The sequence below is a fragment of the Cydia strobilella genome, chromosome 19 (assembly GCF_947568885.1).
Source record: "Cydia strobilella chromosome 19, ilCydStro3.1, whole genome shotgun sequence".
Lineage (NCBI taxonomy): Eukaryota > Metazoa > Arthropoda > Insecta > Lepidoptera > Tortricidae > Cydia > Cydia strobilella.
In genome coordinates, this window is record NC_086059.1 from 5,902,155 (window position 1) to 5,929,714 (window position 27,560).

The 27,560-nt window shown below is 45.9% G+C and overlaps 2 protein-coding genes across 2 annotated transcripts in view; both read left to right on the forward strand.

Moving 5' to 3' along the window:
* Positions 1-27,210, forward strand: LOC134750342 (citron rho-interacting kinase-like). The gene is made up of 48 exons (XM_063685504.1): positions 1-360; positions 1,200-1,297; positions 1,847-1,999; positions 2,539-2,735; positions 3,274-3,451; positions 5,279-5,394; positions 5,736-5,916; positions 7,016-7,151; positions 7,865-7,964; positions 8,153-8,335; positions 9,137-9,401; positions 10,813-10,878; positions 11,284-11,505; positions 11,595-11,711; positions 11,874-12,026; positions 12,261-12,470; positions 12,726-12,794; positions 13,531-13,778; positions 14,050-14,206; positions 16,537-16,638; positions 17,199-17,366; positions 17,480-17,689; positions 18,061-18,177; positions 18,740-18,846; positions 19,187-19,255; positions 19,343-19,384; positions 19,558-19,641; positions 20,380-20,524; positions 20,568-20,693; positions 20,741-20,866; positions 20,910-21,035; positions 21,079-21,204; positions 21,248-21,373; positions 21,421-21,546; positions 21,590-21,715; positions 21,759-21,884; positions 21,928-22,053; positions 22,101-22,226; positions 22,270-22,395; positions 22,439-22,564; positions 22,608-22,733; positions 22,777-22,902; positions 22,946-23,071; positions 23,115-23,240; positions 23,284-23,409; positions 23,545-23,746; positions 24,184-24,434; positions 24,603-27,210. The coding sequence occupies exons 1-48, from the start codon at positions 153-155 to the stop codon at positions 25,680-25,682; spliced, it is 7,776 nt and encodes a 2,591-aa protein (XP_063541574.1). The 5' UTR covers positions 1-152; the 3' UTR covers positions 25,683-27,210.
* Positions 15,235-27,560, forward strand: part of LOC134750274 (protein NipSnap) — a 111,889-nt gene continuing 99,563 nt past the window's right edge. The window contains exon 1 of the mRNA XM_063685435.1: positions 15,235-15,240. The gene's annotated coding sequence lies outside the window, so the exon portion shown is untranslated. The remainder of the gene's footprint in view (positions 15,241-27,560) is intronic.

Here is a 27,560-nt window from a genome sequence, read left to right on the forward strand (position 1 = left end):
TATTTCGATTCGAGATTCAAAAAGTTAACGGCAATTTTACCGGGCTGTCTCGATTGCCTACAATGGCATTTCAAACTCCCAAAAACAAACATTGAAATATTCAAAACAATGATTTAAGGACTTCGTTACTAGTTTATAGTTAGAAAGACAACATGGAGCCATCGAAGGAGGCTATCGCTGTACGGATTTCACGGTTAAACCGACAAATTTTAGGCAAAGTGTCTGCGGGATCAAGTAAATTTAGTAAAAAGACGATAGACCGCGAAGCATTGCTTGATGCTCTCACAGTGCTTTACGATGAGTGTAACGATGATCCGGTCAAGAAATGTGATGATTTGGTTCGCGCCTTCGTGGATAAATGTAAGACATGTCACTGTTATTTTATGCGCCACCTGCCTTGCAGCAGCTGCTAGTTGCATTCCATAGTTGCGTTCTCCGTTACCTTAAATGGTAATGTCCGCCTATTTAGGACTTCTATCGGTTATATGTTATTATGTATGACAAGATAATGCCAAGATAATTTGGTAATTTTGGGAATTTATTTACATATGAAAGGCTTGTCTCGGCTTATGAAACGTCTATAGCTACATGCCTCTTTCATTATTAATTAATCATTTTCTAAGAGAATCTATCTTATGCATGAATAGCCATATCTGCACATGGTGTGTTCCCGGTACTGATTTTCACACATCATGGAACTGGGAATTTCTAGTTCTTGCTTGTTTTAGTACTGGAAGTATTCTCTGCTTCATATACCACACACATCTAGGACCAGTTTAAAGTTTTGAGTCATTTAGAACCCCAAAGCCCTATAAGGCTTGAATCATATATTTTTTAAGTCTTAACCTGTAACTTAGTCCTTCTCCTGTTACATTGTAAAGTTGTTTGGTGCTTTTACCCTTCTGCGACCCAGACACTTATATGTTGTAGAATTTAGAACCCTAAGTGCCACTTGTACCATTAGGTTCTGATATTTATTTCCTGATGCTTAATTTCACTTTTTCTTATAACATCACACGGCTATCAAAGGGAAAACATAACCATTCATGTTTTATTTGTACCAACTTACAATAGTATAAAAAATATTTAATCTCCTATAATAGCTCCATCTCCAACAGCAACTAGATTCCTACTCAAAAGAGTTAATTACGCAGACAAAGTGAATATAACATTTATTCCTTAATGTAAATATCTTTCAGACCGCAGCACATTGGCCGAGCTGCGCAGGATCCGTGTCTGCATATCAGACTTTGAAATTCTACACACCATTGGCAGGGGCCAATTTGGAGATGTGCATGTAAGTTTTATCTACCTGTTGTTAATATCTTTATAAACAGAAAATACTCCCTAGAATGGTGGTCCCTAGAATCTCATTCAGGTGTGCAAAGGGCAACTCTACCCTGACAGATAACTTGTTGAAAAAGATAATTTACTTGACAGGAATAAGTTCTATTTCTTATAATTTAATTTGTATAAATCTTACCATACCTGATTTTAATAGTACATATTGCCAAATAGAAAAGATTCAGAAGAATGAATTTGGCGTGGTCCCATAGCAAAGTCACGTTTTAAGCAGACAAGCGTATTGACCATGTAAAAATGGATCGAAACATGTTACCAGGAGTAACAGGTACCAGGTTTACCAGTGTAAAATCGAGCATTATGTGAGAAATTATATTAAACATCATCATATTAAGCAGGTTCTACTGTAAGTATTTCGTTCTATTCCGTCCTGTTTTACCAGACAGCTAATTATTTATAATTTTATTCATGCATCATGTTTGTTCAAGGAATTTAGGCTTTAAGAAGCAGACAGTAAACTTTGTTACGTTTCCTCTCCATGCAGATGGTGCGAGAGAAAGAGACGCATGACGTGTATGCGCTGAAATGCGTGCGCAAAGAAGAGGCGCGAAAGCGCGTCGTGGGCGCTGCGGACGAGCGCGACGTGCTCGCCAGCGCTGCAGGGCCGTGGGCGCCCAAGTTACAATACGCCTTTCAGGTATACAATACTAGTCAATTAGTATTTTTATACATCATTCTTCAGCAGACATAAACCGGAGCCTTTGTGAGCTGTAGGCCTCGTGAACCCACATGGAAATTGCCAAAAAATCCTTATGATAATTGACTGCTCACAGTTTCCCGAGAATCGGTTGAGAAATGATCTGTAGAAGAAAATACTACTTATGAAAGCAGTTTTATTTGATGAAATGGAGTTGCTCTGCGATCGAACGGTGAATAATATTCTCATTTAGAACCTTCAAGTCCAAGTTTGAGTCCTCAACCTCCAGACCATTCCTTTATGTTCCTACCAAATTTCATGGAAGTGGATTCTACAGTACATAAGATACCATCGAAGAAGATCAGGGGCCCATTTCTCAAAACCTTGTAACTTGTAATACAAGGGGATGTCACTTTTTGACAGCTTTTGTTAGAAAGGAACTTCCACTTGTATTACATGTTTTAGCTTTTGAGAAACGGGCTCCTGAAATATATAAATGTAGAATTTTTAAAATTAATCTTTTATTGTGTTTACTTCAGGATAACACGACTCTCTACCTAGTAATGGAGCTATGCTCGGGCGGCGACCTGGCGGGGCTCCTCTCCCGCCGCCACAACCCGCTGTCGGAGCGCGACGCCGCCTTCTACGTGGCCGAGGTGGCGCACGCGCTGAAGGCACTTCATCAGCTCGGCTTCGTTCATAGAGACGTGAAGCCGCACAACATTTTGATAGACCGGTGAGGGTTCCGGATATAAATATGTAGGGGGGCCGAGTTCTTCCGACGCCACAAACCGATGTCGGAGCGGGACGCCGCCTTAACCCTTTTCTAGATCGTACCAATCTACAAGGTTTTCCCGAAAAAACCAAATATATTCTAATTAACCCAATTTGATGATTCATTTGAAAACAAGTCGCATGTCCCGAAAGTGCAATCTAATTTTAATCTTAAATCGGAATGCTAAAGTCGAAGTTCTACCGGCGCGTATGCGGTCGATACTTTGCCCGCAAAAGGGTTTAAAAGATACTACGTCTGTGATTTTCTTTATTTGGTTCCAGGTTTGTGATTATACTTATTTATTAGCATAGAAAATTTTAAGGAAATCTAATTTTGATTGATCGGTTTTAAAACTTATGTAAAACTTTAATTCTGAGTTGTTATACACCCAGCAAACATGTTTGCTCCTCTTAACTTCACATTTAGCGCTCTCGCTAGACTTGTTAATCTTAACAGCGTAACAAGGAAGATAACCGAGCAACTGGTCTATCCTCCTCAGCTGCGGGCACGTGAAGCTGGGCGACTTCGGGTCGTGCACTCGTCTGGCGGACGGGTCGGCGAGCGCGGCCGTGGGCACGCCCGACTACGTGGCGCCGGAGCTGCTGGCCGCGGCGGACTGCGCGCGTCGCCACGCCGTGTGTGCCGAGTGCTGTCGCGGGATTGAGCATACTGCGCTTGTGGGTGGCGTGCGCTTGACCCTATCCCCGCCCTATGCTCCCGCTGATATGAGTTACATCGACAAAAAAAATAGACTGAAAAGACCCCTTAACTTTTCGCTTGTCAGCTCCTCAATATTATCAGGACATTATAAGTCCTATACGTCCTGGTGCCAGGCGAAGGCTCTTAAAGTGCCTTACGAGAATTTGGTACGGTCTTCGTGCTAGCCGAATTTCGATTGAGGACTTCGCGCACACCTTGGTATTTCCTCGCGACGCGAGTGTAGGCAAGAGTCTTGTGTGGCAATGTTTTCCTTCAGAGATGTGGAACTGGTACATATCCAATAATCTAATTGGTCTAATCTGGGGATCAAAACCGAACGCCTTACCCGGCTAACAGTGGTTTAATTGGTACACAAGTAATAAAACTATGAAAACGGATTATATCGCGTATATTGAATTTATAATACATCCCGACGTTTCGAAACGTCGGGATGTATTATAAATTCAATATACGCGATATAATCCGTTTTCATAGTTTTATTTCATGAGTAACTATCGCGGTAACCGAAGACAATATTGGTACACAAGTAATTTTATTATGCTTCAAAAGGAAAATCCGCATATAAAAAAACTTTAATTTCAAGAAAGAGTTGTTAAACTAATGGTCATATCACTAAGAAGAAATCTCTTCTAGTAAACCTTTGTATAGTTGTCAACTGTAGCATAAATCGATGTAATTTATAAAAGTGGTAGTACTTACGTTACACTCTTTTGATTATCCTATTCATCCATCATGATTCCGAAATATTTATAAAATAGAGTCAGTGTTTTAAAATCGGCTCTACCTCATATAATGCCAGTTTTAATGCATTTTTATCACATACTGGTCCAAGTACCATTTACAAAGTAAACAAGCTAAAATCCTTCAATATATGTATTATTAATTGTAAAAACTCGATGCAGTAAAAAGAGAATAGTTCTAATTACGAAATTGTCTTACTTGTACAAATTAAATGTCTACCTGTAAAACAAGAATTTGTGTTATTTAAAGTACAATGGGGCACATATTAGTAGTACAGCTGTATCATAATTAAAATCACCTGAGAATCAAATCATAGTAAGTAGTGATTATGTAGAATTCAAGTAGGTCAGGATATTTCAAAAGAGATCTAACCATCCGCAGTAGAACCTAACACGCCAGCACGCGGCGTATTTTCTATCTCTTGTAGTTTTGTAGTTATGGAATGGGAATGTCAAGGCATGACTGTAGATTCTAGTTTGCACTTGTTTTGAGTAGTCAGTAGATTTTAAAAAGTAGTAAAATGTTGTAACTAACAAAGGTTTTGTGTAGAAAATCCGCTTCGTGGCGCTGGTGTGTTTCACTAACTGGTGTGGTATTAGAAAGATGCATTTAGAATTTTATTTCATAAAATTTCAAAAATCCACGAAACAAGTAGGCAACATTTATATTACTCTAAACTAATTTTCTTTTATTATGCTTTGAACATATTTGTAGTATACCAAATGTTGATGGACTTGTATTACTAAATAGAAAAATTTAGTTTCTGGACCCCGAACGAATAATTCCTTGCAATTATTGCAAGTCCAAAGTTTCACACATTGACTATATTTAACTTTCAACCCCATTTTCACTTAACTTCCTTAGAAGATGAATAAAAAAAAGGTTGTTAGTGTAGCTCTATACCATCAGAATTTAAAAAAAAATGCTTGTTAGTGTAGCTCTACAACATCTGAAAAATATGTTTTTCAAATTTCAAGGACCTTTGACTGCTTATACTGTGCGTTGCGGAATTGTTTTACATTGTATAATGTTTGTGTGTGCAGTCTGCATGCGACTACTGGTCGCTGGGCGTCGTGGCCTTCGAGCTGGTGACCCTCCGGAGACCTTTCTCCACTGGGGATGACGACTCCATTGCGACCATATTGAACAATATACAAAAGTAAGTTTTTTTTTTCACATATCTTTTTGGTTTTATAAATTACAAAAAAATCATAATGGTCTGCTGTATGACTTTATGCACTGCCAGCGGCGAAAATGTTTTTTTTTTTTTTTCCCAAAGTCGACTGATTTTTTTTATTCAAACCTTTAAGTGGTCTATCAGAGGCCTTGTCTTAGGCTAGGATTACACTCGTAAGTTTTACTTACGTAAGTAGGGACACAGCTATACTACAGAATGAGATATGAATATCGTTATCTCATTCTAGCAAATAGCTTTGTCCCTGCTTACGTAAGTAAAACTTACGAGTGTAATCCTGGCCTTATAATAATAAAGCGTGTTAGGTACGAGCGGTCCCCGGACTCGGAGCCACCTTTCGAAGCTCCTCCCGACGGGCCGTCCTCGGCGTGGCGCGCGCTGGTGGCGGGCCTGCTGCGCGTGGCGCCCTCGCGGCGGTTCAACTACCTCGACACGCTGCAGCATCCGTCGCTGGCGCATCTCTCCGTGCACTCCATACGAGATCAGGTTGGTTAAAATACTAGTGAAATCGAATTCCTCTGTTTAGTCGTGTAACGAAAAGACGCTTCCCACAATATATTATGTGAAATTTTATTATTGCATAAATCTAATAAATATTGAGTCAAATAAAGAACTGAATACTGAAACAAGGATTTTCGTACACTAATAATTATATTGCTGTCTCGCTGCCGGCTGTTAATGTCACTGGGCGAGACTGACAGTAATATAATTATGCGCGTGCAATAGAGATGGCAACAGGCGGGTGAATGTACGAAAATCCTTGTGGTAAGAGTCTTTTCCTTAGCAACACTCGACAACGATTTTCTTACGTGGGGTCACAATTTGCCTAGGTGGGTAGCACGAAAAGGTAACTTAGACGTGTTGCATATTTAGATAATTTTTAACGTATTGAGCTCATACATATGACATTTGACCGCTTGACGAACTCTTGTAAACACCAAATACATAAGAAACATTTACGGCACAACAACGACATTTAGTGTTCTCGCATCTTCTTTTGCGCTACTTCCAAAATGCAAAAGCTCCATACTCTCTTCCCTGTCATCTCGCCAAGCCCTCCTTCGACATTTCGGGTTAAAGATATTTTTATTTGTCTCAAAAGAAATATTACATTTCACTTAATGAGATAGTAATACATGCAAAAATTATGTTGGCTACTGAGCGTTAACAGTAATGCAAAATACATATTATGTTTTTTAGAGGGACAGTAATAACAAAATGAGCAAAACAATAAAAACTGACATAAGCTAATTAACAGATAATAACTTCTTGTGGTGTTTTTATATTCCCAAGTGTGCGATTCTAAAACATGTGGCGGGTAGGCATAGATTCTTTTGTTCCCGGCTTAAGGCGATAACGTGTTGCCGTTTGTCAGGGCCGGATTTAGATGGCTGAAATATTATCTAAAATAAATGTTTTTAGTTTGTTTTTGAAAATGTTGAAAGTCGGTGCATTCCTAATATTTGGTGGTAAATCAGTGTACATGCGCGCTCCCTGATATGTTACGTTTTTTGTGCCAAAATTTTTTGTTCGTATAAACATTTCCATATCAGTTCTCGTTTGAGTTGTGTATTGTCGCTGTCAGGCGCCGCCTTGGGTGCCGCGCGTGCGCGGGCCGGAGGACGCCTCGTGCTTCAGCCCGCCGCCGCGCGAGGCGCCACCGGTCTCCGCGGCGCCCTTCCGCGCGCGCCCGCCCTTCGCGGGACAGCTGCCCTTCGTCGGTAACTACACCGCTCCTACCGATACTATCAGTACATCAGTAGCATCCTCGATCGTGCCATCTAGAGTGGGTGCTGTGGGTGCGCGCGCCGGGGAATGCTACCGCACTATTTAGTACCTTAACCCTTTATAAGGCATAAGGGGTTATGCAAAGTTGAACCCTATCACTTTAAAATAAAGTACAAAATCAGGTGAGAAATATATTCCCTCTCCCTTATAAAAGCTAAGTGTTGTCTAACGTGTGTTGAAATTGACAATTCTTGCTAAATCCATTTGTTATTCATAATTTTTTTACCTTATTTTTTTTTTTTTCGGAGAGCCAACAGCTATCAATTATACAATAGTTATATAAGTAAATAACAAATAGGTTATTGTATATAAATAAAGGTACAAAATATTTTATTAAAAAAAATAAAGTAAAGTTAACTTATTGTGCATCCTATTCTAGTTTAATTTAAGTTAATGTAGTTAGTAATTAATTAAGTTAATTTAAGGACCCATTTGCATGCTGCCAAAAACAGCTAAAAAGGCTAGACCAATGTAACTTTTATAATATCCATGTAAAACCCTTTTTATGTGCAAATAAATGATTATGATTATAGATTTAGCAGGTTTACACTCTTAACCAACGATTATATGTAGTCGACCCGCCCGACTGTATTGGACCGTTCTGAAAGATTTTTATCTAATTTTGATTTTGCGTAATTTTTGATAGGTTACTCCTATGTAGCGCACGACGAAACCGAAGATAACTCTACGTCTTCGGGCTTCAGCGCGTCCCACGATTGCACTGCTATAGATCTCGCTACTTTTAAGTGAGTACTTGAAATTTGCATTCAGCACCCGTTGCTATACACGTTCAGCTTCGTCTGATTTTAACTTGGCCTTATCTGCCATTCTTTCGATACATTTACGACAGCTTTGGTAAATTGAAGTGTAACACACTGTATGTCAATATAACGAAGACATAATGACAACTTTACTCAATGTATCCACTATCCAGGTCGTCTGAGAAGCTCCTAGCGTCACGTGGTCGCGAAATTGCGTCGCTACAGAGCAAGCTAGCGGCGGCGGAAGCCGCGGCCGGCGCCGCCGCGGAGAAAGTCCGGCGCGCCGCCGACGCCGAGCACGAGCGCACCAGGGCGCGCCTGCAGGCAGAGATCACCGCGCTCAGTCTGCAGAACAAGTTAGTTATTGTCCATACCACTGGCTACAGAGCGGCCGGCGCCGCCGCCGCCGCGAAAAGAGTCCGCCACGCCGCCGACGCCAAAAACGCTCAGTCTGCACTAAGTAACTAGTTAGTATCGAGCCACGTTGAATCGAGTCGCATTTTTTCCGTGTGCGTTCATCACAGACGAATCGAAGCGAGTCGAAGTCACGGGCGCCTGTGCTGAGGTCGTGCTTGTACAGTTTGTCGGTGATGGATAGTTCGGACGAGGAAATTCTACCTAAACTCAAAAACGAAACCACTCATCCGCTACCCCGCGTCCACTGAGGCGCGCTGAGTCGAGTCGAAACGCGTAGCCGCAGAAATTCGCCTGACGAGCAATGCGCGCGGTAGATTCGAATCGGCGCGCCGCGGCTCTGGATGCAGTTGTATAGAAAATATAGGAGGCGAATTATTGCGATTCGATTCGCCTCAGCGAGTCTAGTGGACGCCAGCCTTAAGAGTGCTAAATTATTTTTACGGCACTGACACGACACGAAAATGCAGCGGAGCGTCCAGATTCACATGCAAGGCGCATCCGTCGCGAAGCTAATGCAACCCCCGGTTTTTACAGGAACCACAAAAAAATAATGTATGTCAAGCAAGCATATAAGCTTTCTAACGGTAAGCGGTTACCGTAGCTTAGGTCTGTACCTCGAATACACACATTTATAAAAGCTGTACGTTCCTATTTAAAAAAAAAGTTACTTCTCTTGATAAATAAACCCTATAGGAAATATGTTTGTAACGTCTTCGACCATACCTCCACATTTTTTACAGACGTTTAGAACGCCAAATCGAGATCGAGAAAGAAGAGCGCATGGCCCTAGAGCGCACTAACCAGAAGCTCGCCTCCGCCGCCTCCGACCGAAACAACGCCGAGCTGCGCGTGGCCCAGGCGCAGAACGAGGATCTGGCGAGCGAGCGGGACGGACTGAGGGAGGACATGGCGCGGCTGGAGGCGAGAGTGAGCGAGATGCAGACGGAGTGCGCTAGGGCTGTCGCCGCTGCGGACACTGCGAGGGCGCAGCATAAGCATTATAAGGTTTGTGGCTTGATCTTGACCTTCCAACCCACAGGTAGACCTTACTGGAATTCGTCCGGTTTCTGGCCCGTACCGTTATATAGGTACGGGCCAGGATTCGAACGAGTTAACCGTGGCCTGGAGTTACCATGGTTACCAGTACAATTTGACACTTGGTTAACGGTTTAACCGCTTATCCCCGGGTTAGAGTTGGTGCAAGTGGGCCTAATAGTACGATACAAGTGCGAAAAGTAGAAAATTGCGAATAACCTTTTCGCACGTGTATTGTAATGCCCTTTAAATTCTCCGCATACGCACCATATGCACTGTAAATAATATTATTAAACTAAAAGAATTTAATCTAAAATCTATTTTTTAATTGCGTAGACTAAAATGACAACCACAAATGTCAAACGTAGAAATAATGATACCAGCTTAAAACAAACAGTGCTGATATTTGATTTCGGTTTGTGAATAACCGATAAATATTAAATTAATTTTAGATTCAAAATAAACAATAAATGAAATCTACTCGCTAAATGATAGGAAATCCATCCATACTAATATTATAAATGCGAAAGTCTGTCTGTCTGTGTGTTACCTCTTCACGCTTAAACCATTGAACCGATTTAGTTGAAATTTATTATACAGATAGTTTGAGTCCCGGGGAAGGACATAGGATACTTTTTATCCCAGAACCCACCCCTCAAGGGGGTGAAAAGGGGGGAGGAAATTTGTATGGGGAATCAATAACCGCTAAACCGATTTAGATGAAACTTGGTATGAAGATAGTTTGAGCTGTGGGAAAGGATATAGAATAACTTTTATCCCCGAAATCATCCCTTAAGGGTGTAAAAAATGGGGTGGAAATGTATAGTGTGGACCAATTTGGGGGTGAAAAAAGGATGGATTAAAAAGCAGATTTGTGTAAGAATTAAGGTACCCAAATTACTAATTCCACGCAGACGAAGTCGCGGGCAAAAGCTAGTACTTAATATTCTAAATGCGAAAGTGTGTCTGTCTGTCTGTCTGTTACATCTTCACGCTTAAACAGCTGAACCGATTTAGTTGAAATTTGGTATAGGGGTAGTTTGAGTCCTGGGGAAGGACATAGGATACTTTTTATTCCAGAACTCACCCCTTAAGAAGCCCTCACCTCACATTTTTACCTACACTATTTGGCTTTTTAATACCTCTCCTAGTGTCCCCTTTTAGCACGTCACGGATTATCCATTTATTTTGTTACAGACACTTCATCAACAAATATAAGTACCTTCCAATAGTTTATTTTCGGTTAGTACCGGTTGTAGCACATCACCAAAAAAACTAGCAATGTCATTTTAGTCTACGCAATTAATATGTTTACAAACAACGCAATAAGATTTTTTTTTCTGTGGCCAAAGGAATTTTTGTTTATTTTTGTTCTGGTCAGGATATACTCGAAAAAGTTCAAGATTTAAGGCACAGAACGCTGACAGAGCTCAACGTGCGGGCGATCGTGAGTTACAAGTAGCCTTGAAGTAGTTTAGTTACTTTAGTTAGTCGGTAGTTATTAGATCTTATTTGATGAGTAAAGTATGTGTACGGAGTGAGTCGCTGCTATGTACTTAAATTGGTTTTGTTCAACTTTTTACAGTCATTACATAGTACCGAAGCACTAAACGAAGTAAAAAGTAGGTAGTTTTGTAGAAATGGCATAGATAAGTATTGTAAGTGTTAGTAGCAAGAAATATCATATACAAGCTTGTAGTGTTTTCGCCTTGAAAAATAAATGTAGTTTGAAGTTGCTACCTACTACATTTTACATTAAATTAAATATATAGTAATCCGTAAAAAATACTTGTCGATTATATATTAGGTCATCGCTTACTAGCGAAACCTAACCTTACTACCTATTCGACAGGACACAATAGCAAAAGAGCGCGCGCTCCGCCGCCAGACCCTCAGCGGTGGCGAGGCCGAAACCCGCGAGGCGGGCGCGCGCGCCGCCGCCGCCGAGGCCTCCGCGGCGCGCGAGGCCCGCGCCCGCGAGCAGGCCGAGAAGCGCCTCGCCGAGGCCGAGGCCGACGCGAGAGAGTTGAGAAAGGAGCTGGAGGACGTTCGACTACAATTTACTTCCGTGCAGGTCAGTAATTAGATGAGACATTTTAATATAGCATCTCAAATTTGCCCAAATATCCTCAACCAATTCCATAACCGTGTTGGTACTTGTAGGAATCCCTGGGAGAGAAGCAGCGGGTCGCGACAGCATCAACGGAGCAGCTAAAGGAAGCTCAGATACAACTCACGCAGGAGCGCGTCCGAGCTTCCACGCTGGCCGCTCAAGTGCAGGTAGATATGAAATGTCACATACTAAAGAAAAAGTGACCGAGGATAAGGCCGGATTTGAACCGCCGTTTTAAGGAGGCACTCGGCAAGAATACAATGCTACTAATACATAAGCTCATTGACTTATAACCACTGATATTGTAATATTTGATTTGTTGTATGTAGGAGCTCCAGCGCAGTATACAGGAAGCGGCCAGTCGCGAGGCAGCATTGGAAGAGCAGTGCTCACGCACGGAGGCACGCTTCAACGAGCGCCTCGACGCGGCCGAGGCGCGCGCCGCGGCCGCCCTGCAGGACGACGCGAGGCACCGCGAGAAGGTTCCTTCAGCTAAAAGTCATTTGTTTTATAAGGTGGACGAGGAGAGGAGATTGCCGCGCGAAGCAGCCCAGTCATGTAGACATGCTTCGCTCCAAGTAAAAGCACAAGCTAGGACGATGTCTCGGGCGAGACGTCAACACAGACGTAGCTGCTTCGCGTGACAATTTGTTCGCGAGGTGGCTCGGTCTGTATAGATCCGCCTATTGACCATTCATGATATTGTACGTTAACAGGTGAACACCCTCGAGCAACTCGTCCGGCAGCTAGAGCGCGAGGTGACAGCGCTAGAGAACCGCGCGTGCGTCAACTGCGAGGCGCGCAACACGCCGCACGGCTCGCCGCACAAGTCGCAGAGCGACACGGAGAGCTTGGCCGACGCGCAGCAAACGGCGCAGGTGCACGTGCTGAAGGAACAGTTGGAACGCGCCGAGGCTCAACTTCAGGTTAGTACATACTTGTACCAGTGGTCACTAGCGACACGTACAATAACAAGAGCGCGAGGTGAGGCGACTTGCAACACAATAAACATGCATAGTGATACTCACATGGGCTTAACGCAGTGTCGGTCAGTATGTTTGAGTATATTTCTACCTCTTAGAGTATCTCAATTAGGATAACATGTATGGAAAGTTGGATTGAAAGTTACTGTTTGCAGGATAGCAAAATAATACATTTTACTAAACATTTATTTATTTCAGACGCGTGCGGAAGAAATAGCCGCTTTACGCCAAGAAGCTAGATCTGCTAACTTAGCCAGATGGCGCAAGGTAACCCCGTCTGAAATATTTCTAGAAAACCCTCTAATTTTACATCTTATATAGTTTTAACTATTTCTTGTTGTTCAGATTATCCAGAGACGCATTTTTTTATATAGTTCTAAAAATAGTACATTATTGTCGAGGCTCGGAAGTAGCTACTTGCTGGCTGAGGATTTGTTTTAAACGGACGACCTTGGGAGTCCGTTTAATTGAATCCGAAGCCAGCAAGTAGCCTTCCAGCCGAGTCATATATAGTGCTTTTCTCAAAAATGGCGCAATAAATGCAAATATAATAGAAATATTTTACAGAAGCAACATTGTTATGTACATATTTTCACAGAAAAAAGTAAAAAGATTTGCTTTGCCGCCGTTTTATTTTTTTAATTAAAAATGGAAGTGTATTTTTCTGCTGAAAATACGCCAACCTATTTGAGACACCTAAATAGTCGCGGTACCAACATTATAATAATAAGTACTGATCATCTGTTTGGCTGTTTAATGGACCTATGCCTTCATTTGATATGGCCACTTCAACTTTTAAAAAGTTTGAAACTCGACAAATAATGGAATTTGTATGCAACATTGCAGTCCCGAAATCGAGACTGCAATGTTTTTAACTTTTTAATTTTTTGACTGACCATAAACTATGCACTTCGCGACCTACTTTTTAACCGGCAACGTCGACTTTGCCGTCCATTTTTGAGAAAAACACCATGAATCCTACATATTTCAAATGGTTTCTCAGGAGCGCGAGTTAAACGAGCTGTCATTAGAATCCAAATCAACCGCTCGCGACCTGAAACGTGCGGAGGAGCGCTTAACCGCCGTCCTGGAGGCCAAACGGACCGCCGAGAGGAAAGCCACAGAAGTCCGGACTGAACTCGATGCACTGAAGCCTCAGCATGAGCAGGCGACCAAGGAGGCCGAGAGGGCTAAGCAGCAGTTAGCTGCGTTGCAGAAACGGCATGAGACGGCTCAAGCCGAAGTTGATCGGTATGTATCATTTTTATTCATTAAAAAATGGATAAAAAATTGGAAGGTGCACACAGTGGCGCAAAATATTGCAATATTGATAGCTGAATGTGGTTACTAAAGCGTTAAAGTTTGGCAATCCAATTGCTTCTTAATTAAAGCGCTGCCATTTTGTTCAGCAGGCGTAGGTACGATGAACGGAGTTAGCACATGATAAAGCAAATTACACTAATACCGCGTCGTTTATTGCTTTCTTTTTTCTTTTATCATTATTTGAGTTAAAATTTTATAGATCTCGCAACGACATTCGTAAGCTGAAGAGCGAGCTTCAATACAGCGAGAAGCGCCGACTCCATGCCGAAGAACAAGAGGAGATGAGCAGCCGCGAGCGCGCGCAACTACGCGACGAGAACGTCGAACTACGCGCACACAACACCGAGTTAGCGCAGGTAAGACCGCCGTAGTTCTTGACCCTCTTTGTCCAGAACTCGCAACGTTATCTGTAGGTTTAAGAGCGACCTCCAGTACAGCGAGAAGCGCTGGCTCCACGTCGAGGAACAAGAGGAGATGAGCAGCCGCGAGCGCGCGCAACTACGGGACGAGAACGGCGCAAGGACGAACTGTCGCAGGTGAGACAGACGACGACCTGCATTATTCAGATAACGCACCAACTTTCATAGAATGAGAAGTGATCACTTATACACGGTGGCCAAAAAATAAGTGCATTCCCGTTGCCATGGAAGTTTTGGGATTATACTGAGCAACTTTTACTATGAGACCAACCCCGAAATCGCGAAAAAAAAATTGCCTGTTTCATACGTTTTGGCTGGTCCATTTTCCATGGGAGGGTAATTAGGGTTCCGTACCCAAAGGGTAAAAACGGGACCCTATTAGTAAGACTCCGCTGTCTGTCTATCTGTCTGTCCGTCTGTCACCAGGCTGTATCTCATGAACCGTGATAGCTAGACAGTTAAAATTTTCACAGATGATGTATTTCTGTTGCCGCTATAACAACAAATACTAAAAAAAGAATAAAATAAATATTTAAGTGGGGCTCCCATACAAAAAACATGATTTTTTCGCCGTTTTTTGCGTAATACTACGGAACCCTTCATGCGCGAGTCCGACTCGCACTTGGCCGGTTTTTTTTTCGCGATTTCGTGGTTGGTCGTTGGTCCCATAGTAAATATAATCTGCTCAGTATAATCCCAAAACTTCCCTGGCAACGGGAATGCACTTATTTTTTAGCCACCGTGTATACTGAATAACAGGAGTAGCGACGAGAACATTCAGCAGCGCGCGCACAGTATCGAGCTGGCGCAGGTGAGTGCAGGGTACAAAGATAACTTGCAGAACTCACAACGACATCTGTAAACTAAAGAGCGAGCTCCAGTACAGCGACGACTTCACGGCTTGTTTTTTCTCATAAATGATCTTCTAATACCTACATTAACGAGTTTATTGAATCATACTTCAGTACTTATACGGTCGTACATTCAATCTTCGCTAAACATAAATAAACAACTGTATTGTTAGACGGGTCTTTATTGTTTATTATAATGTGTAACAATTGCTCTACATTGCTATTGTGCTGACAAACAAAAATATATCTGACAACTATTCAAAGCTTAGTCGTGCTCGCGCCGTAGTGAACAGTGGTTAAACATTTTAATTACCTCTTCAAAGTATCGGAACTCCACTTAAAATATTTTGAGGCTAAATACTGACATGATACCCAGTGTCTAAACTGAATGTGTACTTTTTTTGCGGAAAGTGACTTCGTAAATGGAATTTCGCAAAATAGGAAATAGAATAGGAATTTTGGTACTGCGATAGTACTCGTGTTTACATTTTGAACTAAATAGCAAAAACAAACTTTCGTTCCCGTACAAAATGAACTCGTACTAAACGAATACATTGAAGAAGTCAGTACTTTTTTGAGGAGGGTGTACTAAATTAAATATCGGAAAACAGGGAATAGGAAGTTCGAATTGCGATGTTAGATTGTACCTTTTAAAAACTACACAGAAACCGTGCTAAACTGTCGTTCACGTCCAAAAATGAACTCCACCTAAATGAATACGTCTACGAAGTCAGTAGGCATAGACAAGCAGGCGCAGGCTGAGAAGCCGCCGATAGGGCCGAAGCCCTCGGCGCGGGCGCGGGCGCGGGCGCGGGGGGCGTGGCAGCCGTCGCGCAGCGCTCGGGCGCGGCGCCTGCGCGTGGCGCTCGCCACCGACCTGCTGGCCGGCCGCTGTCCCGCCGTCGAGGCCGTGCTCGCCAACCTCAACTTTCACTATGACGTGGTAATTCATATCTATACGAGGACTAACGTAACAATTGATTTTCACAAAACAACATCTGTTTTAATGTCAAGCGTAAGCGTCTCCCCACACCTGTCGACGCGGAATCGCGGCGGTAAGAGCGAAAAAGACGTCGTCGCTTCGTAAGGTGTCGGCGGAGTCGAGGGACGTCTTTTTCATATTTATAGCGAAGACTTTCTCTTTCCTGTCAGCTTTTCCGTTTCCGCGTAAATACGTATGTGGAGACCCTAAATTGTATAAAAGGCGCAGCGTTGTACGCATAAAACTAAGTTGCCTATATTGTTTTAACGTAGGAAAAATTACAATGCGCTTGCCGCGGCGTTTGACGCACGCGTTTGCCGTTAAAAACAATGACATGTTTTCGGGACGCAAACGCGGCGAATGCATTCTGTTGACCGCATGCGTCTAACGCTGCGATTTCCGCCAATGTGACTAAAAAAAATGTTTATTTTCAGAATAATAAAGCGTTACAAGAAGCGTGTAGCCTGTTGGAAGAACAACTGATAGATTTGGAAAAGTTATCAGATTTGAACGAAGGGAAGAGCAAAGATCACGAGGTACGTATTTTATTACTCATATTTAATCTTTGGTAAATACATACATGTGACTTAAATATAACAATAATTTAAGTCACATATATGTATTTAGTATTTATCAGTTATCCCGTCAAAAATTATGTAACGGATGTTCTAATAATAACATTGTTTTATTGCAGATTACGAATTCACTATAATCTCTAGCGTCCCATAGCGTCCCACGGTCCTAACACTATTTCCCTTTAGTGAAATTGAAATCATATTTAATTGGAACCGACTTGCATTTGTTTTGTTTCGTTCGATTTTGGAACATTGTAAAATCAATTCTATTGTGTAATATTTTTGATTTTAATCAGAATGCCTATTTTTCTTGTATGAGTATGTTGGGTCGCTAGAGGGTTCTGATAACTTCAGAAACTATTCTAATTTTCATTATTTCTATTCGATGAATGTTTGATAAACATAATATGTGAAACAAAAGATACCTTATAATATATCCCTGGATATTCCTGGTATATTTTGGTACGAAATCCGTCTATCGTTTTTTTTTTGGTTCAGTTTGTAAAAGTGTGTGTTGACAGTGCGAAGTGCAACGTCTACGCGCGGAGCTGTCCGCGGCGCAGGAGAAGCTAGGCAGCGCTCTGAGCGCGTGCGCGTCGCGCTCCGCAGAGGTCGCGGCAGCCACGCAGGACCTCGAGCGCACCCGCGACCAGCACAAGCAAGCCACCGCGCAGGTGCAGCTGCTGCAGGTACGTCACGTACAACTCTATATTGAAGGCAGGCTTTCTGAGCCCCTGCGACCCCTCCGGAGGAGCTTTAACAGATCGGCTGAATCTACAATAATATAATATACACGTTCCAGGAGCGAATCGAGCGCGCAGAGTGTTGCGTGGCGTCGCTGGAAGCGCGCTGCGCCGCGCTGGAGAGCGAGCGGGCGGGCGCGCAGGCCGCGCTGGGCAGCGCCGCGCGCCGCGTGCGCGACCTGCAGGAGGAGTGCGCCGCGCTGCGCACCAGGGCGCACGACCACCACGAGCTGGCGCTGCAGCTGCGGGCGCAGCTCGACGAGGCACAGGTAAACGGACCGGATCTTTCACTTTTCTACAGAAACCGGCCTAAACCTGAGATAGCCCCGCGCATATCTCTCCACTATGTAATTTAGTTTTGGAGTCCGAGCTATATTAACCACACATTTTGCCACTATTTTACAACGAGCTCGCGGAACCGTAAACACATTTTGGTTAGAAATGTGTTGAAAATATTTTGGCCGATACCGTCGTCCCCGAATACGGTCTAAAATGGACTTTCATGCGCTATCAGAGAGGTTAATTATTTATCACGTATTAATTAAACAACAGCCGCGGCGGGTAGAAGGTTAAGTTGTGGAATATAGTAATTTAGTGACATTAGCATCACACGCCAGTTTGTATTTGTATGTGAGTACAGGAGCAGTTGGAGAGCGCCCGCGAGGCGGCGGAGGCGGCGACGGCGTGGTGGCGCACGCGCGAGACCAAGGCCGACGCCACGCTGCGCCAGCAGGCCAAGCTCATCGACTTCCTGCAGGTACACTTATTCTTCCACTCTTCAACTTATTCGCTTCGGCGAAACTTCATCTTCGTATTAATACTGCCGTGAGACATACTAAAGACTAAACTAACTCTACGGTGTATTTTTAGTCACTCGCGCGACATTTTTCGGAGAGCCAACACACATAGTACGCGGCTGAGTGGAATTAATAATAGAGACCCAGGTTCTCTGAAATATGTCGCGCAAGTGACCAAATACACGTGAGTAACCGGAAAATTCATCGAAATTGAAGAGTACCTATATACATATACATGAATACGATCGTCGTATTTTCGTAAATTAGGACGCCTTTCCCATTGATTCCTTATCTCGTAGCACTTTTAATTATCAGAAACATCTAACTTCCACAGGCGTTTTATATTATTCATGTATTTTGTTTGTAATCGCGGCACGCGATATCGGGACGGTAAAAGTTGAAGTATCGACATCTAGTCTACCCACTTTTTGATCCCACCTCACGTCCTGTCCATACACCTGCTACACTAAGCGATGCTCATTTACTGTGTTTCACGTTTATATTATGAAGTAATTGTGTCAGGCCAAAGTGGAAGAGGCGGGACGAAAGAAGTGTTCCCTGGGCAACAAGCTGTTCGGCCGCTCGGGCCGTCGCACCAACGCCTCGCCGCCGCTGCGCCGCGCCAACAGGTACACACACACACACACACACACACACACACACACACACACACAACACACACATTATATACATTAACGACGAGTATAGCGGTCAAAACCTCTCCGACGTACAATATCAAGGATTTTGATTCCGTAAAATTTATACTTTCTTTATCTACATTCAATGTACACAACTATAAGTCTATGTAACTCTTATGTTTATTAAAGGAATTCTCCCGGGACGGCATTTGTATAAAGAGTCATAATAATGAAATAAACGAACGTAAAAGTCACCAATTCGGATTTTGTTTCCTAGTTAATGAGAATTTATGTTGAATAAAAATACGTATATTTTCTATATTTTTTCCAGAGAGTTACGAGAAGAAGTGGACCGATTGCGCGCTAAACTGGCCGCTACTAAATCTCTCGACGAAAGCAAGTATGTATCACTACCAACCTAACCCTACTTTGATACATATCAAATTAATCATTAAGGCCAAAATTATAACAAATAATTATATTTCAGTTGCCCTCCGACACCGAGACGTGAGAAAAAAACTCCGAATGGGTAATTATTTAATAATTATTGATTATTTATGAGAAGAATTAGAATTAAATTTCTTCCGCTGCAGTTTAGTACTTTGATTGGACCAGAGTTTGTGATGTAATTGTAAAAACTATTCATTTTGTATACAGTAACAGTTTGACATTAGACTGTAAGATTTACTCGTTTGCTTTTAGGACCGTAAAAAGTATCGATACGCTTGATGCACGGACGGACGCACGGATAAATTCTTCACAGGAGTCATTCTTACAAATAGTATGGTATGTAAGTCACCTTAAAAAAAACTTTTATTTCACAATTTTTTTATTTATTTTTTATATCTGAAGGAGCCTTGATATTTGTTTTATGAAACTTAGTTATATAATTAACTTTGCCTTCATTAAACAATGTCGAGACTGAAGCTTTTACTTAGATACATGCTTTGGTCAGTTGTTGAAAAAAAAAAAACACATTTGAATAATATCTGCACCTGCCAGTCTCGATGTTTTTTCCTTGATAATATAATAGTAGTTTGTGCAACAGGTACATAATAAGATTATTAACAATATGAATTCTTAAAATTCGAGAATTTTAAACCCTAATTATGTACCGTAGCACACAATATTTTTCTAAGATAGCAAGTAACCTAGAAGTCAGAATAAAAAAAAACAGTTGCGTAATATTCCTAAGAACACTGCTTTTAGGATCCTACACACAGGGGCGCCGAGGCCCCGCGTCCGCTCGTTACGTTTCTTATGAAGTTGATTTCCATTTCACTGGCAGTCGTTTAATCTACAAATAAGAGCATTATGCAGCACATTATACAAATTTGTATACCTAATGCTGGTAAGACATAGTGATTCTAAGTAATTATTGTAACACCTTTGCGTTTAACAAATAAAAACATTGATTGATTGATTGATTGAGTGCTGCAGTAAAAAAAAGTGTAATGTTGTCAACGAAATTAATAAGGGTAGTGAAAAATAGACAACTCTCACTTCACCGTAATTTGTGTATAGGCGAGACGGCAGCCGCGAGCGCATGGCGGCGCGCCTGTGCGACGGCGCGCTCGTGCTGCGCGCCGGCAGCGAGGAGCTGCACGCGCGCCGGGCCGGGGACCACGCGGCCGGCCTGCCCTTCAACGAGGCCGGCAGGGCCTTCACGGTGAGGCGCATTATGTATATTACAAGTCACCGAGTGACATTAGTACATGGCGGCGCGCCTGTGCGACGGCGCGCTCGTGCTGCGCGCCGGCAGCGAGGAGCTGCACGCGCGCCGGGCCGGGGACCACGCGGCCGGCCTGCCCTTCAACGAGGCCGGCAGGGCCTTCACGGTGAGGCGGGCGCATTATGTATATTACAAGTCACCGAGTGACATTAGTACATGGCGGCGCGCCTGTGCGACGGCGCGCTCGTGCTGCGCGCCGGCAGCGAGGAGCTGCACGCGCGCCGGGCCGGGGACCACGCGGCCGGCCTGCCCTTCAACGAGGCCGGCAGGGCCTTCACGGTGAGGCGCATTATGTATATTACAAGTCACCGAGTGACATTAGTACATGGCGGCGCGCCTGTGCGACGGCGCGCTCGTGCTGCGCGCCGGCAGCGAGGAGCTGCACGCGCGCCGGGCCGGGGACCACGCGGCCGGCCTGCCCTTCAACGAGGCCGGCAGGGCCTTCACGGTGAGGCGCATTATGTATATTACAAGTCACCGAGTGACATTAGTACATGGCGGCGCGCCTGTGCGACGGCGCGCTCGTGCTGCGCGCCGGCAGCGAGGAGCTGCACGCGCGCCGGGCCGGGGACCACGCGGCCGGCCTGCCCTTCAACGAGGCCGGCAGGGCCTTCACGGTGAGGCGCATTATGTATATTACAAGTCACCGAGTGACATTAGTACATGGCGGCGCGCCTGTGCGACGGCGCGCTCGTGCTGCGCGCCGGCAGCGAGGAGCTGCACGCGCGCCGGGCCGGGGACCACGCGGCCGGCCTGCCCTTCAACGAGGCCGGCAGGGCCTTCACGGTGAGGCGGGCGCATTATGTATATTACAAGTCACCGAGTGACATTAGTACATGGCGGCGCGCCTGTGCGACGGCGCGCTCGTGCTGCGCGCCGGCAGCGAGGAGCTGCACGCGCGCCGGGCCGGGGACCACGCGGCCGGCCTGCCCTTCAACGAGGCCGGCAGGGCCTTCACGGTGAGGCGCATTATGTATATTACAAGTCACCGAGTGACATTAGTACATGGCGGCGCGCCTGTGCGACGGCGCGCTCGTGCTGCGCGCCGGCAGCGAGGAGCTGCACGCGCGCCGGGCCGGGGACCACGCGGCCGGCCTGCCCTTCAACGAGGCCGGCAGGGCCTTCACGGTGAGGCGCATTATGTATATTACAAGTCACCGAGTGACATTAGTACATGGCGGCGCGCCTGTGCGACGGCGCGCTCGTGCTGCGCGCCGGCAGCGAGGAGCTGCACGCGCGCCGGGCCGGGGACCACGCGGCCGGCCTGCCCTTCAACGAGGCCGGCAGGGCCTTCACGGTGAGGCGCATTATGTATATTACAAGTCACCGAGTGACATTAGTACATGGCGGCGCGCCTGTGCGACGGCGCGCTCGTGCTGCGCGCCGGCAGCGAGGAGCTGCACGCGCGCCGGGCCGGGGACCACGCGGCCGGCCTGCCCTTCAACGAGGCCGGCAGGGCCTTCACGGTGAGGCGGGCGCATTATGTATATTACAAGTCACCGAGTGACATTAGTACATGGCGGCGCGCCTGTGCGACGGCGCGCTCGTGCTGCGCGCCGGCAGCGAGGAGCTGCACGCGCGCCGGGCCGGGGACCACGCGGCCGGCCTGCCCTTCAACGAGGCCGGCAGGGCCTTCACGGTGAGGCGCATTATGTATATTACAAGTCACCGAGTGACATTAGTACATGGCGGCGCGCCTGTGCGACGGCGCGCTCGTGCTGCGCGCCGGCAGCGAGGAGCTGCACGCGCGCCGGGCCGGGGACCACGCGGCCGGCCTGCCCTTCAACGAGGCCGGCAGGGCCTTCACGGTGAGGCGCATTATGTATATTACAAGTCACCGAGTGACATTAGTACATGGCGGCGCGCCTGTGCGACGGCGCGCTCGTGCTGCGCGCCGGCAGCGAGGAGCTGCACGCGCGCCGGGCCGGGGACCACGCGGCCGGCCTGCCCTTCAACGAGGCCGGCAGGGCCTTCACGGTGAGGCGCATTATGTATATTACAAGTCACCGAGTGACATTAGTACATGGCGGCGCGCCTGTGCGACGGCGCGCTCGTGCTGCGCGCCGGCAGCGAGGAGCTGCACGCGCGCCGGGCCGGGGACCACGCGGCCGGCCTGCCCTTCAACGAGGCCGGCAGGGCCTTCACGGTGAGGCGCATTATGTATATTACAAGTCACCGAGTGACATTAGTACATGGCGGCGCGCCTGTGCGACGGCGCGCTCGTGCTGCGCGCCGGCAGCGAGGAGCTGCACGCGCGCCGGGCCGGGGACCACGCGGCCGGCCTGCCCTTCAACGAGGCCGGCAGGGCCTTCACGGTGAGGCGCATTATGTATATTACAAGTCACCGAGTGACATTAGTACATGGCGGCGCGCCTGTGCGACGGCGCGCTCGTGCTGCGCGCCGGCAGCGAGGAGCTGCACGCGCGCCGGGCCGGGGACCACGCGGCCGGCCTGCCCTTCAACGAGGCCGGCAGGGCCTTCACGGTGAGGCGCATTATGTATATTACAAGTCACCGAGTGACATTAGTACATGGCGGCGCGCCTGTGCGACGGCGCGCTCGTGCTGCGCGCCGGCAGCGAGGAGCTGCACGCGCGCCGGGCCGGGGACCACGCGGCCGGCCTGCCCTTCAACGAGGCCGGCAGGGCCTTCACGGTGAGGCGCATTATGTATATTACAAGTCACCGAGTGACATTAGTACATGGCGGCGCGCCTGTGCGACGGCGCGCTCGTGCTGCGCGCCGGCAGCGAGGAGCTGCACGCGCGCCGGGCCGGGGACCACGCGGCCGGCCTGCCCTTCAACGAGGCCGGCAGGGCCTTCACGGTGAGGCGCATTATGTATATTACAAGTCACCGAGTGACATTAGTACATGGCGACGCGCGCGTGTGGAATTGGACACTAACATGAACAATAAATAAATATATATATATATATATATATATGTTTTACTATTTCCAGATCACGATCTCAAATCCGGACGCTCGGGGCGGCACGGCGGCGGCGGTGTGCGGCGACCGCGCCACGCGCGCGCACTGGCTCGGCGTGCTGCACGCCGCACCCGCGCCCGCGCCGGTTACAGGCTACACGCCGCGCCTGCTGCACGCCGGCGCCGGCAAACCGCTCGCGGCTGCCGTTCTGGCTGAGGATGCCGTCGCGATAGGTGCGTTACACATACATCTCTTATGCACTCTACTTGTACGGTCCGACCCGCGCCCACTGCCGACTACGAGCGGCGTCCGCTCCGTACTGGCCCTGTCGGACCGCTCGCGGCTGCCGTCGTCGCGGATGATGCTGTTGCTGTGGGTGTGGTATATTTATAAATCTTATATATTCGTACACTTATGGGGTTGGATGAAATTAAATGATATTATTCTATTATTTTGTTTCTACTTGTTATCAATATCAGTATGTTATAATTAATGGAACTATAGGTCTTATTGTATATCTGCAAGTTTAAACTTATCTGTATGTGTCTGTTTGTTTCCTAAATAAAATAAAATAAAATTATTGCGATATTATAATATGGAGATACTAATAGTACGTTTTGATGCACGTTTATCAAATAGGAAAAAATCTAATGATACAAATTTTTGACAGGATGCGACGACGGATTGCACTCCTTGCGCAGTCCAGTGCGCCTGAGCTTATCGGAGTCGCCCCCCCGGCGCGTGGCCTGCACGTGCTTGTGCGTGAGCGGCGCGCGCACGCTGCTGGCGCACGGCGGCACGCTGCTGCACGCCGGCACGGCCGCGCTGGCCTCCGCGCTGCGCCGCGCCGAGCAGCTGCAGCCCGCCGTCGCCGTCGACCAAGTGCCGCTGCCCGACGCGGCGCACCCGCATCTCATAACTGTACGTGAGCATAATGATGTGAAACACCGAGCGATATCCTTTTTATAGGAGCACAAGTGTATCTTGTATACCTATGTGGGAAATAAATAATTAAATAAATAAATTAAAGTGTGATAGAGCAATGGAAGTGAACTACGTTAATTTAGTAATATAATGTTTTGTGTACAGGCGATGACGGGACCGGGCGCGGACGGGTCGTGCGCGGTGGCGCTGGGGCGGCGCGTGGTGCTGCTGCGGTACGACGCGGCCGCCGCCGCCTACACGGTGTCGCGCGCCTTCGGGCTCGAGCGCGCGCCCGCCGCGCTGCTGCTCACCGCCGCCGCGCTGTACGTGGCCGCCGAGCGCCCGCTGCGGGCCGGCCTGCCCCAGGGCGCGCTGGAGCCCTTCGCCGCCGCCGACCCCACCGTCGCCGCCGCCGCGCGCAGCCGCTCCGCCCCCAAGGCCGTGTTGCTCGTCGCCGCCGACCCCCTCGAGCTGCTGCTGTGCTACGCCGAGTGCGGCGTGTTCGTCGACCACGCCGGCCGCCGCACGCGCTCCGAAGACCCCAAGTGGACCGCGGCCGTCCACGAGTTCGCGTACGTGAAGCCCTTCCTGTACGCGATCGGCGAGGATAAAGTGACGATCGTCCACGTCGGCGAGGAGGCGTACCGCGCGCCCGCCTGCACGTGCGACGCGACGTCGGTGGCCTCGAGCGGCTCCGAGTTGTGCGCGCCGGAGACGTTCAACCTGAAGCTGCCGCAGCCGGCGCTGCTCGGCACGACGCCCGACGGCGTCGTCGTCCGCACGACCCGCGACGACGGCTACCAGGTGTCGGTCGTCAACGGGCTCGCCGCCTTCCGAAGCGTCGGGGCCTCGCTGGAATCTCTCGACACGGGCTCCGAATCCTATAAAGGCTCCACCCCGAATTTGGCGCGGTCGCTCGCCGACCTGGCGCAGGCGTCGCCGCAGGACACGTCGCTGGAGACCCTCAACGGGGCGACCGGCTTCCTCGCCGACATCAAGAAACGGGCGCGACAGTTGCGAGAGAAAAATCGTAGACAAAACCAGATGGACGCCGATGACGTCATCAAGGAGATCCTGACGACCGAAATAGGATTAAAACGAGGGTTAAGTGGTAGAAAGTCCCCGGCGCTCACCTCGGAGTTTGATTCTGATTCTGAGTCGCGCAGCGAGCCGGAGTCGGAGGGCTCGCCGCGGGCGGAGGACGTGTGCGCGGAGATGTTCACGAGGCAAGTTCGCTTCCAGTAGGTTATGTGAGTGACTCGACCTGATATTTTTACTATTCATTAATGAAGCAATCTTTATGGATTCATACATTTGGAAAATATTTAAGGTAACAGTTTCGTAAATCAACACGCTCTAAAACCAAAATCTTTGTACGTTTGCGTTGATTTCAAATAATTACCGCCTTATAAGACATATAATCCATATTTAGCTTCATCCTTGAAGGACACGCTGCGTTGTTCAGTGTAGCCAAATTCGAGAATGCATATTTGATAAGATTAATGTACTTATACTCAAGTATTCCTATGAAAATAGACACTATTTTGTATGTAAATTAAGCAAGCAACGTATACTGTAATTTATAATAAATACTCTTAAGTATTGTATGTTGTTTAGGTAGATTAATTGAAGTCTACAGTAGCAGTGTTTTTTTGTTTGTATTTATTTTTTTGAGAAAGTTTGTTCAGTGTGCTGAAAAAATTAAGTATAGATTAAGACTTGCGAAGATTTTTTTCTTTTGTAGTCAAAAGAGTTATAATGTGTCATTTTTTCGAAAAAAAAAAACTATGGATTTTGAACTTCTTCAACAAGATTAACCAAAAAACGTTTCTCATGTCATTTACACAAAAATGGTAGACAATTCGAGCTCAACTTTTTAGGCCTTAGGCCATTGTAAAAATGTACTTAACTACGAATCTATACTACATTACCACACAATAGAAGCAAGAAATCTAACCACAATTTTAATGTACTTAAGTTTCATGACGAATATTATAGTAACAGTAAAAATGTAAAATGGTGCACGTATACTTAAATAACAGTGATTGAATGACTGAGATGTGACCACTGACCACTGAGAAAAAGTTTATGAGGTATTCTATAAAGGGATTAACCTTTTCGCCGCCATTGACTTGATATAAAGTCAGTACATTTCGTACCCCACACGCCACGACTTGATATGTTATATACGGGTTTTGTACGTGCAATTTGTGGCTTGGCATTGATGGCATTTTATTACTTCATTGACGTGGAGGCGAAAAGGTTATATAGGAGATGAGCTGCATGTAATTATTTTTTTAATCTCGTTGGTTTTTAACATTTTTAAAATTCTGGGAGATAAATGAGAGTAGCGAAAGTTCGTAATGTTAGTACGGTTCCTGATACATACTTTGTCAATGCACATCAAAATCTTATCGCACAGTATGTGAATACACTAGTTGTGTATGAAAATTTACAAATAATGTAAAGTTTACTTTTAAATTAAAATATAGAACGACAACTCGTTCTACAGTCATATTAAATCTACAAGTCTTCTACATAGTGCTGGGTCAGTTCTAAAGTATTTGAGCTATAAAGTACCTAACTAACTATGGTAAGTTTGCCGCTATTAAGACTTGGTTAGTGCTTGCCGCGAAAATAAATAACTATTAATAAATATTTTACTGTGATTTTATAATTGACTTTTAATTCTGCTAGATTTAGTTTTAAGCAATATTTGTTACTTACCATCTACGATGACCTGTTAATAATAATATATAATTTTCACAAGCAAGTGCATTTTACTTATTGTATCTACTTAAACCTTTGACTTCTATAAATAAACACTTTATTTACATACAAGATATATACAGTGGTACTACGTGACTACATCACTTCTATTAGTTTGATTTATTACAATAATTGAACCACTTTAATAATTGTAATAAATTCTCATACAAATAAGTTTTCATACAAATTTCAATCGCCTTTAACCAATATTTTTTGACGAACAGGAAATACAGAAATGCAACCAATACAAATATCTCGGGTGCATTGTGCACGATCAGCACGATTCCGGTTCACTGGAGACCAACATTCGACACAGGATTGCGGCCGCCTGGTTAAAGTGGAGTAACTGGTGTG

Bases quoted from the DNA above. Each gene is read 5' to 3' on its own strand.
- LOC134750342 (XM_063685504.1), top strand. From the start codon at position 153: ATGGAGCCATCGAAGGAGGCTATCGCTGTACGGATTTCACGGTTAAAC. The intron at 18,178-18,739 runs GTACACTTATTC...TAATTGTGTCAG, and splicing joins AGCTCATCGACTTCCTGCAG to GCCAAAGTGGAAGAGGCGGG. The intron at 23,410-23,544 runs GTGAGGCGCATT...TACTATTTCCAG, and splicing joins AGGCCGGCAGGGCCTTCACG to ATCACGATCTCAAATCCGGA.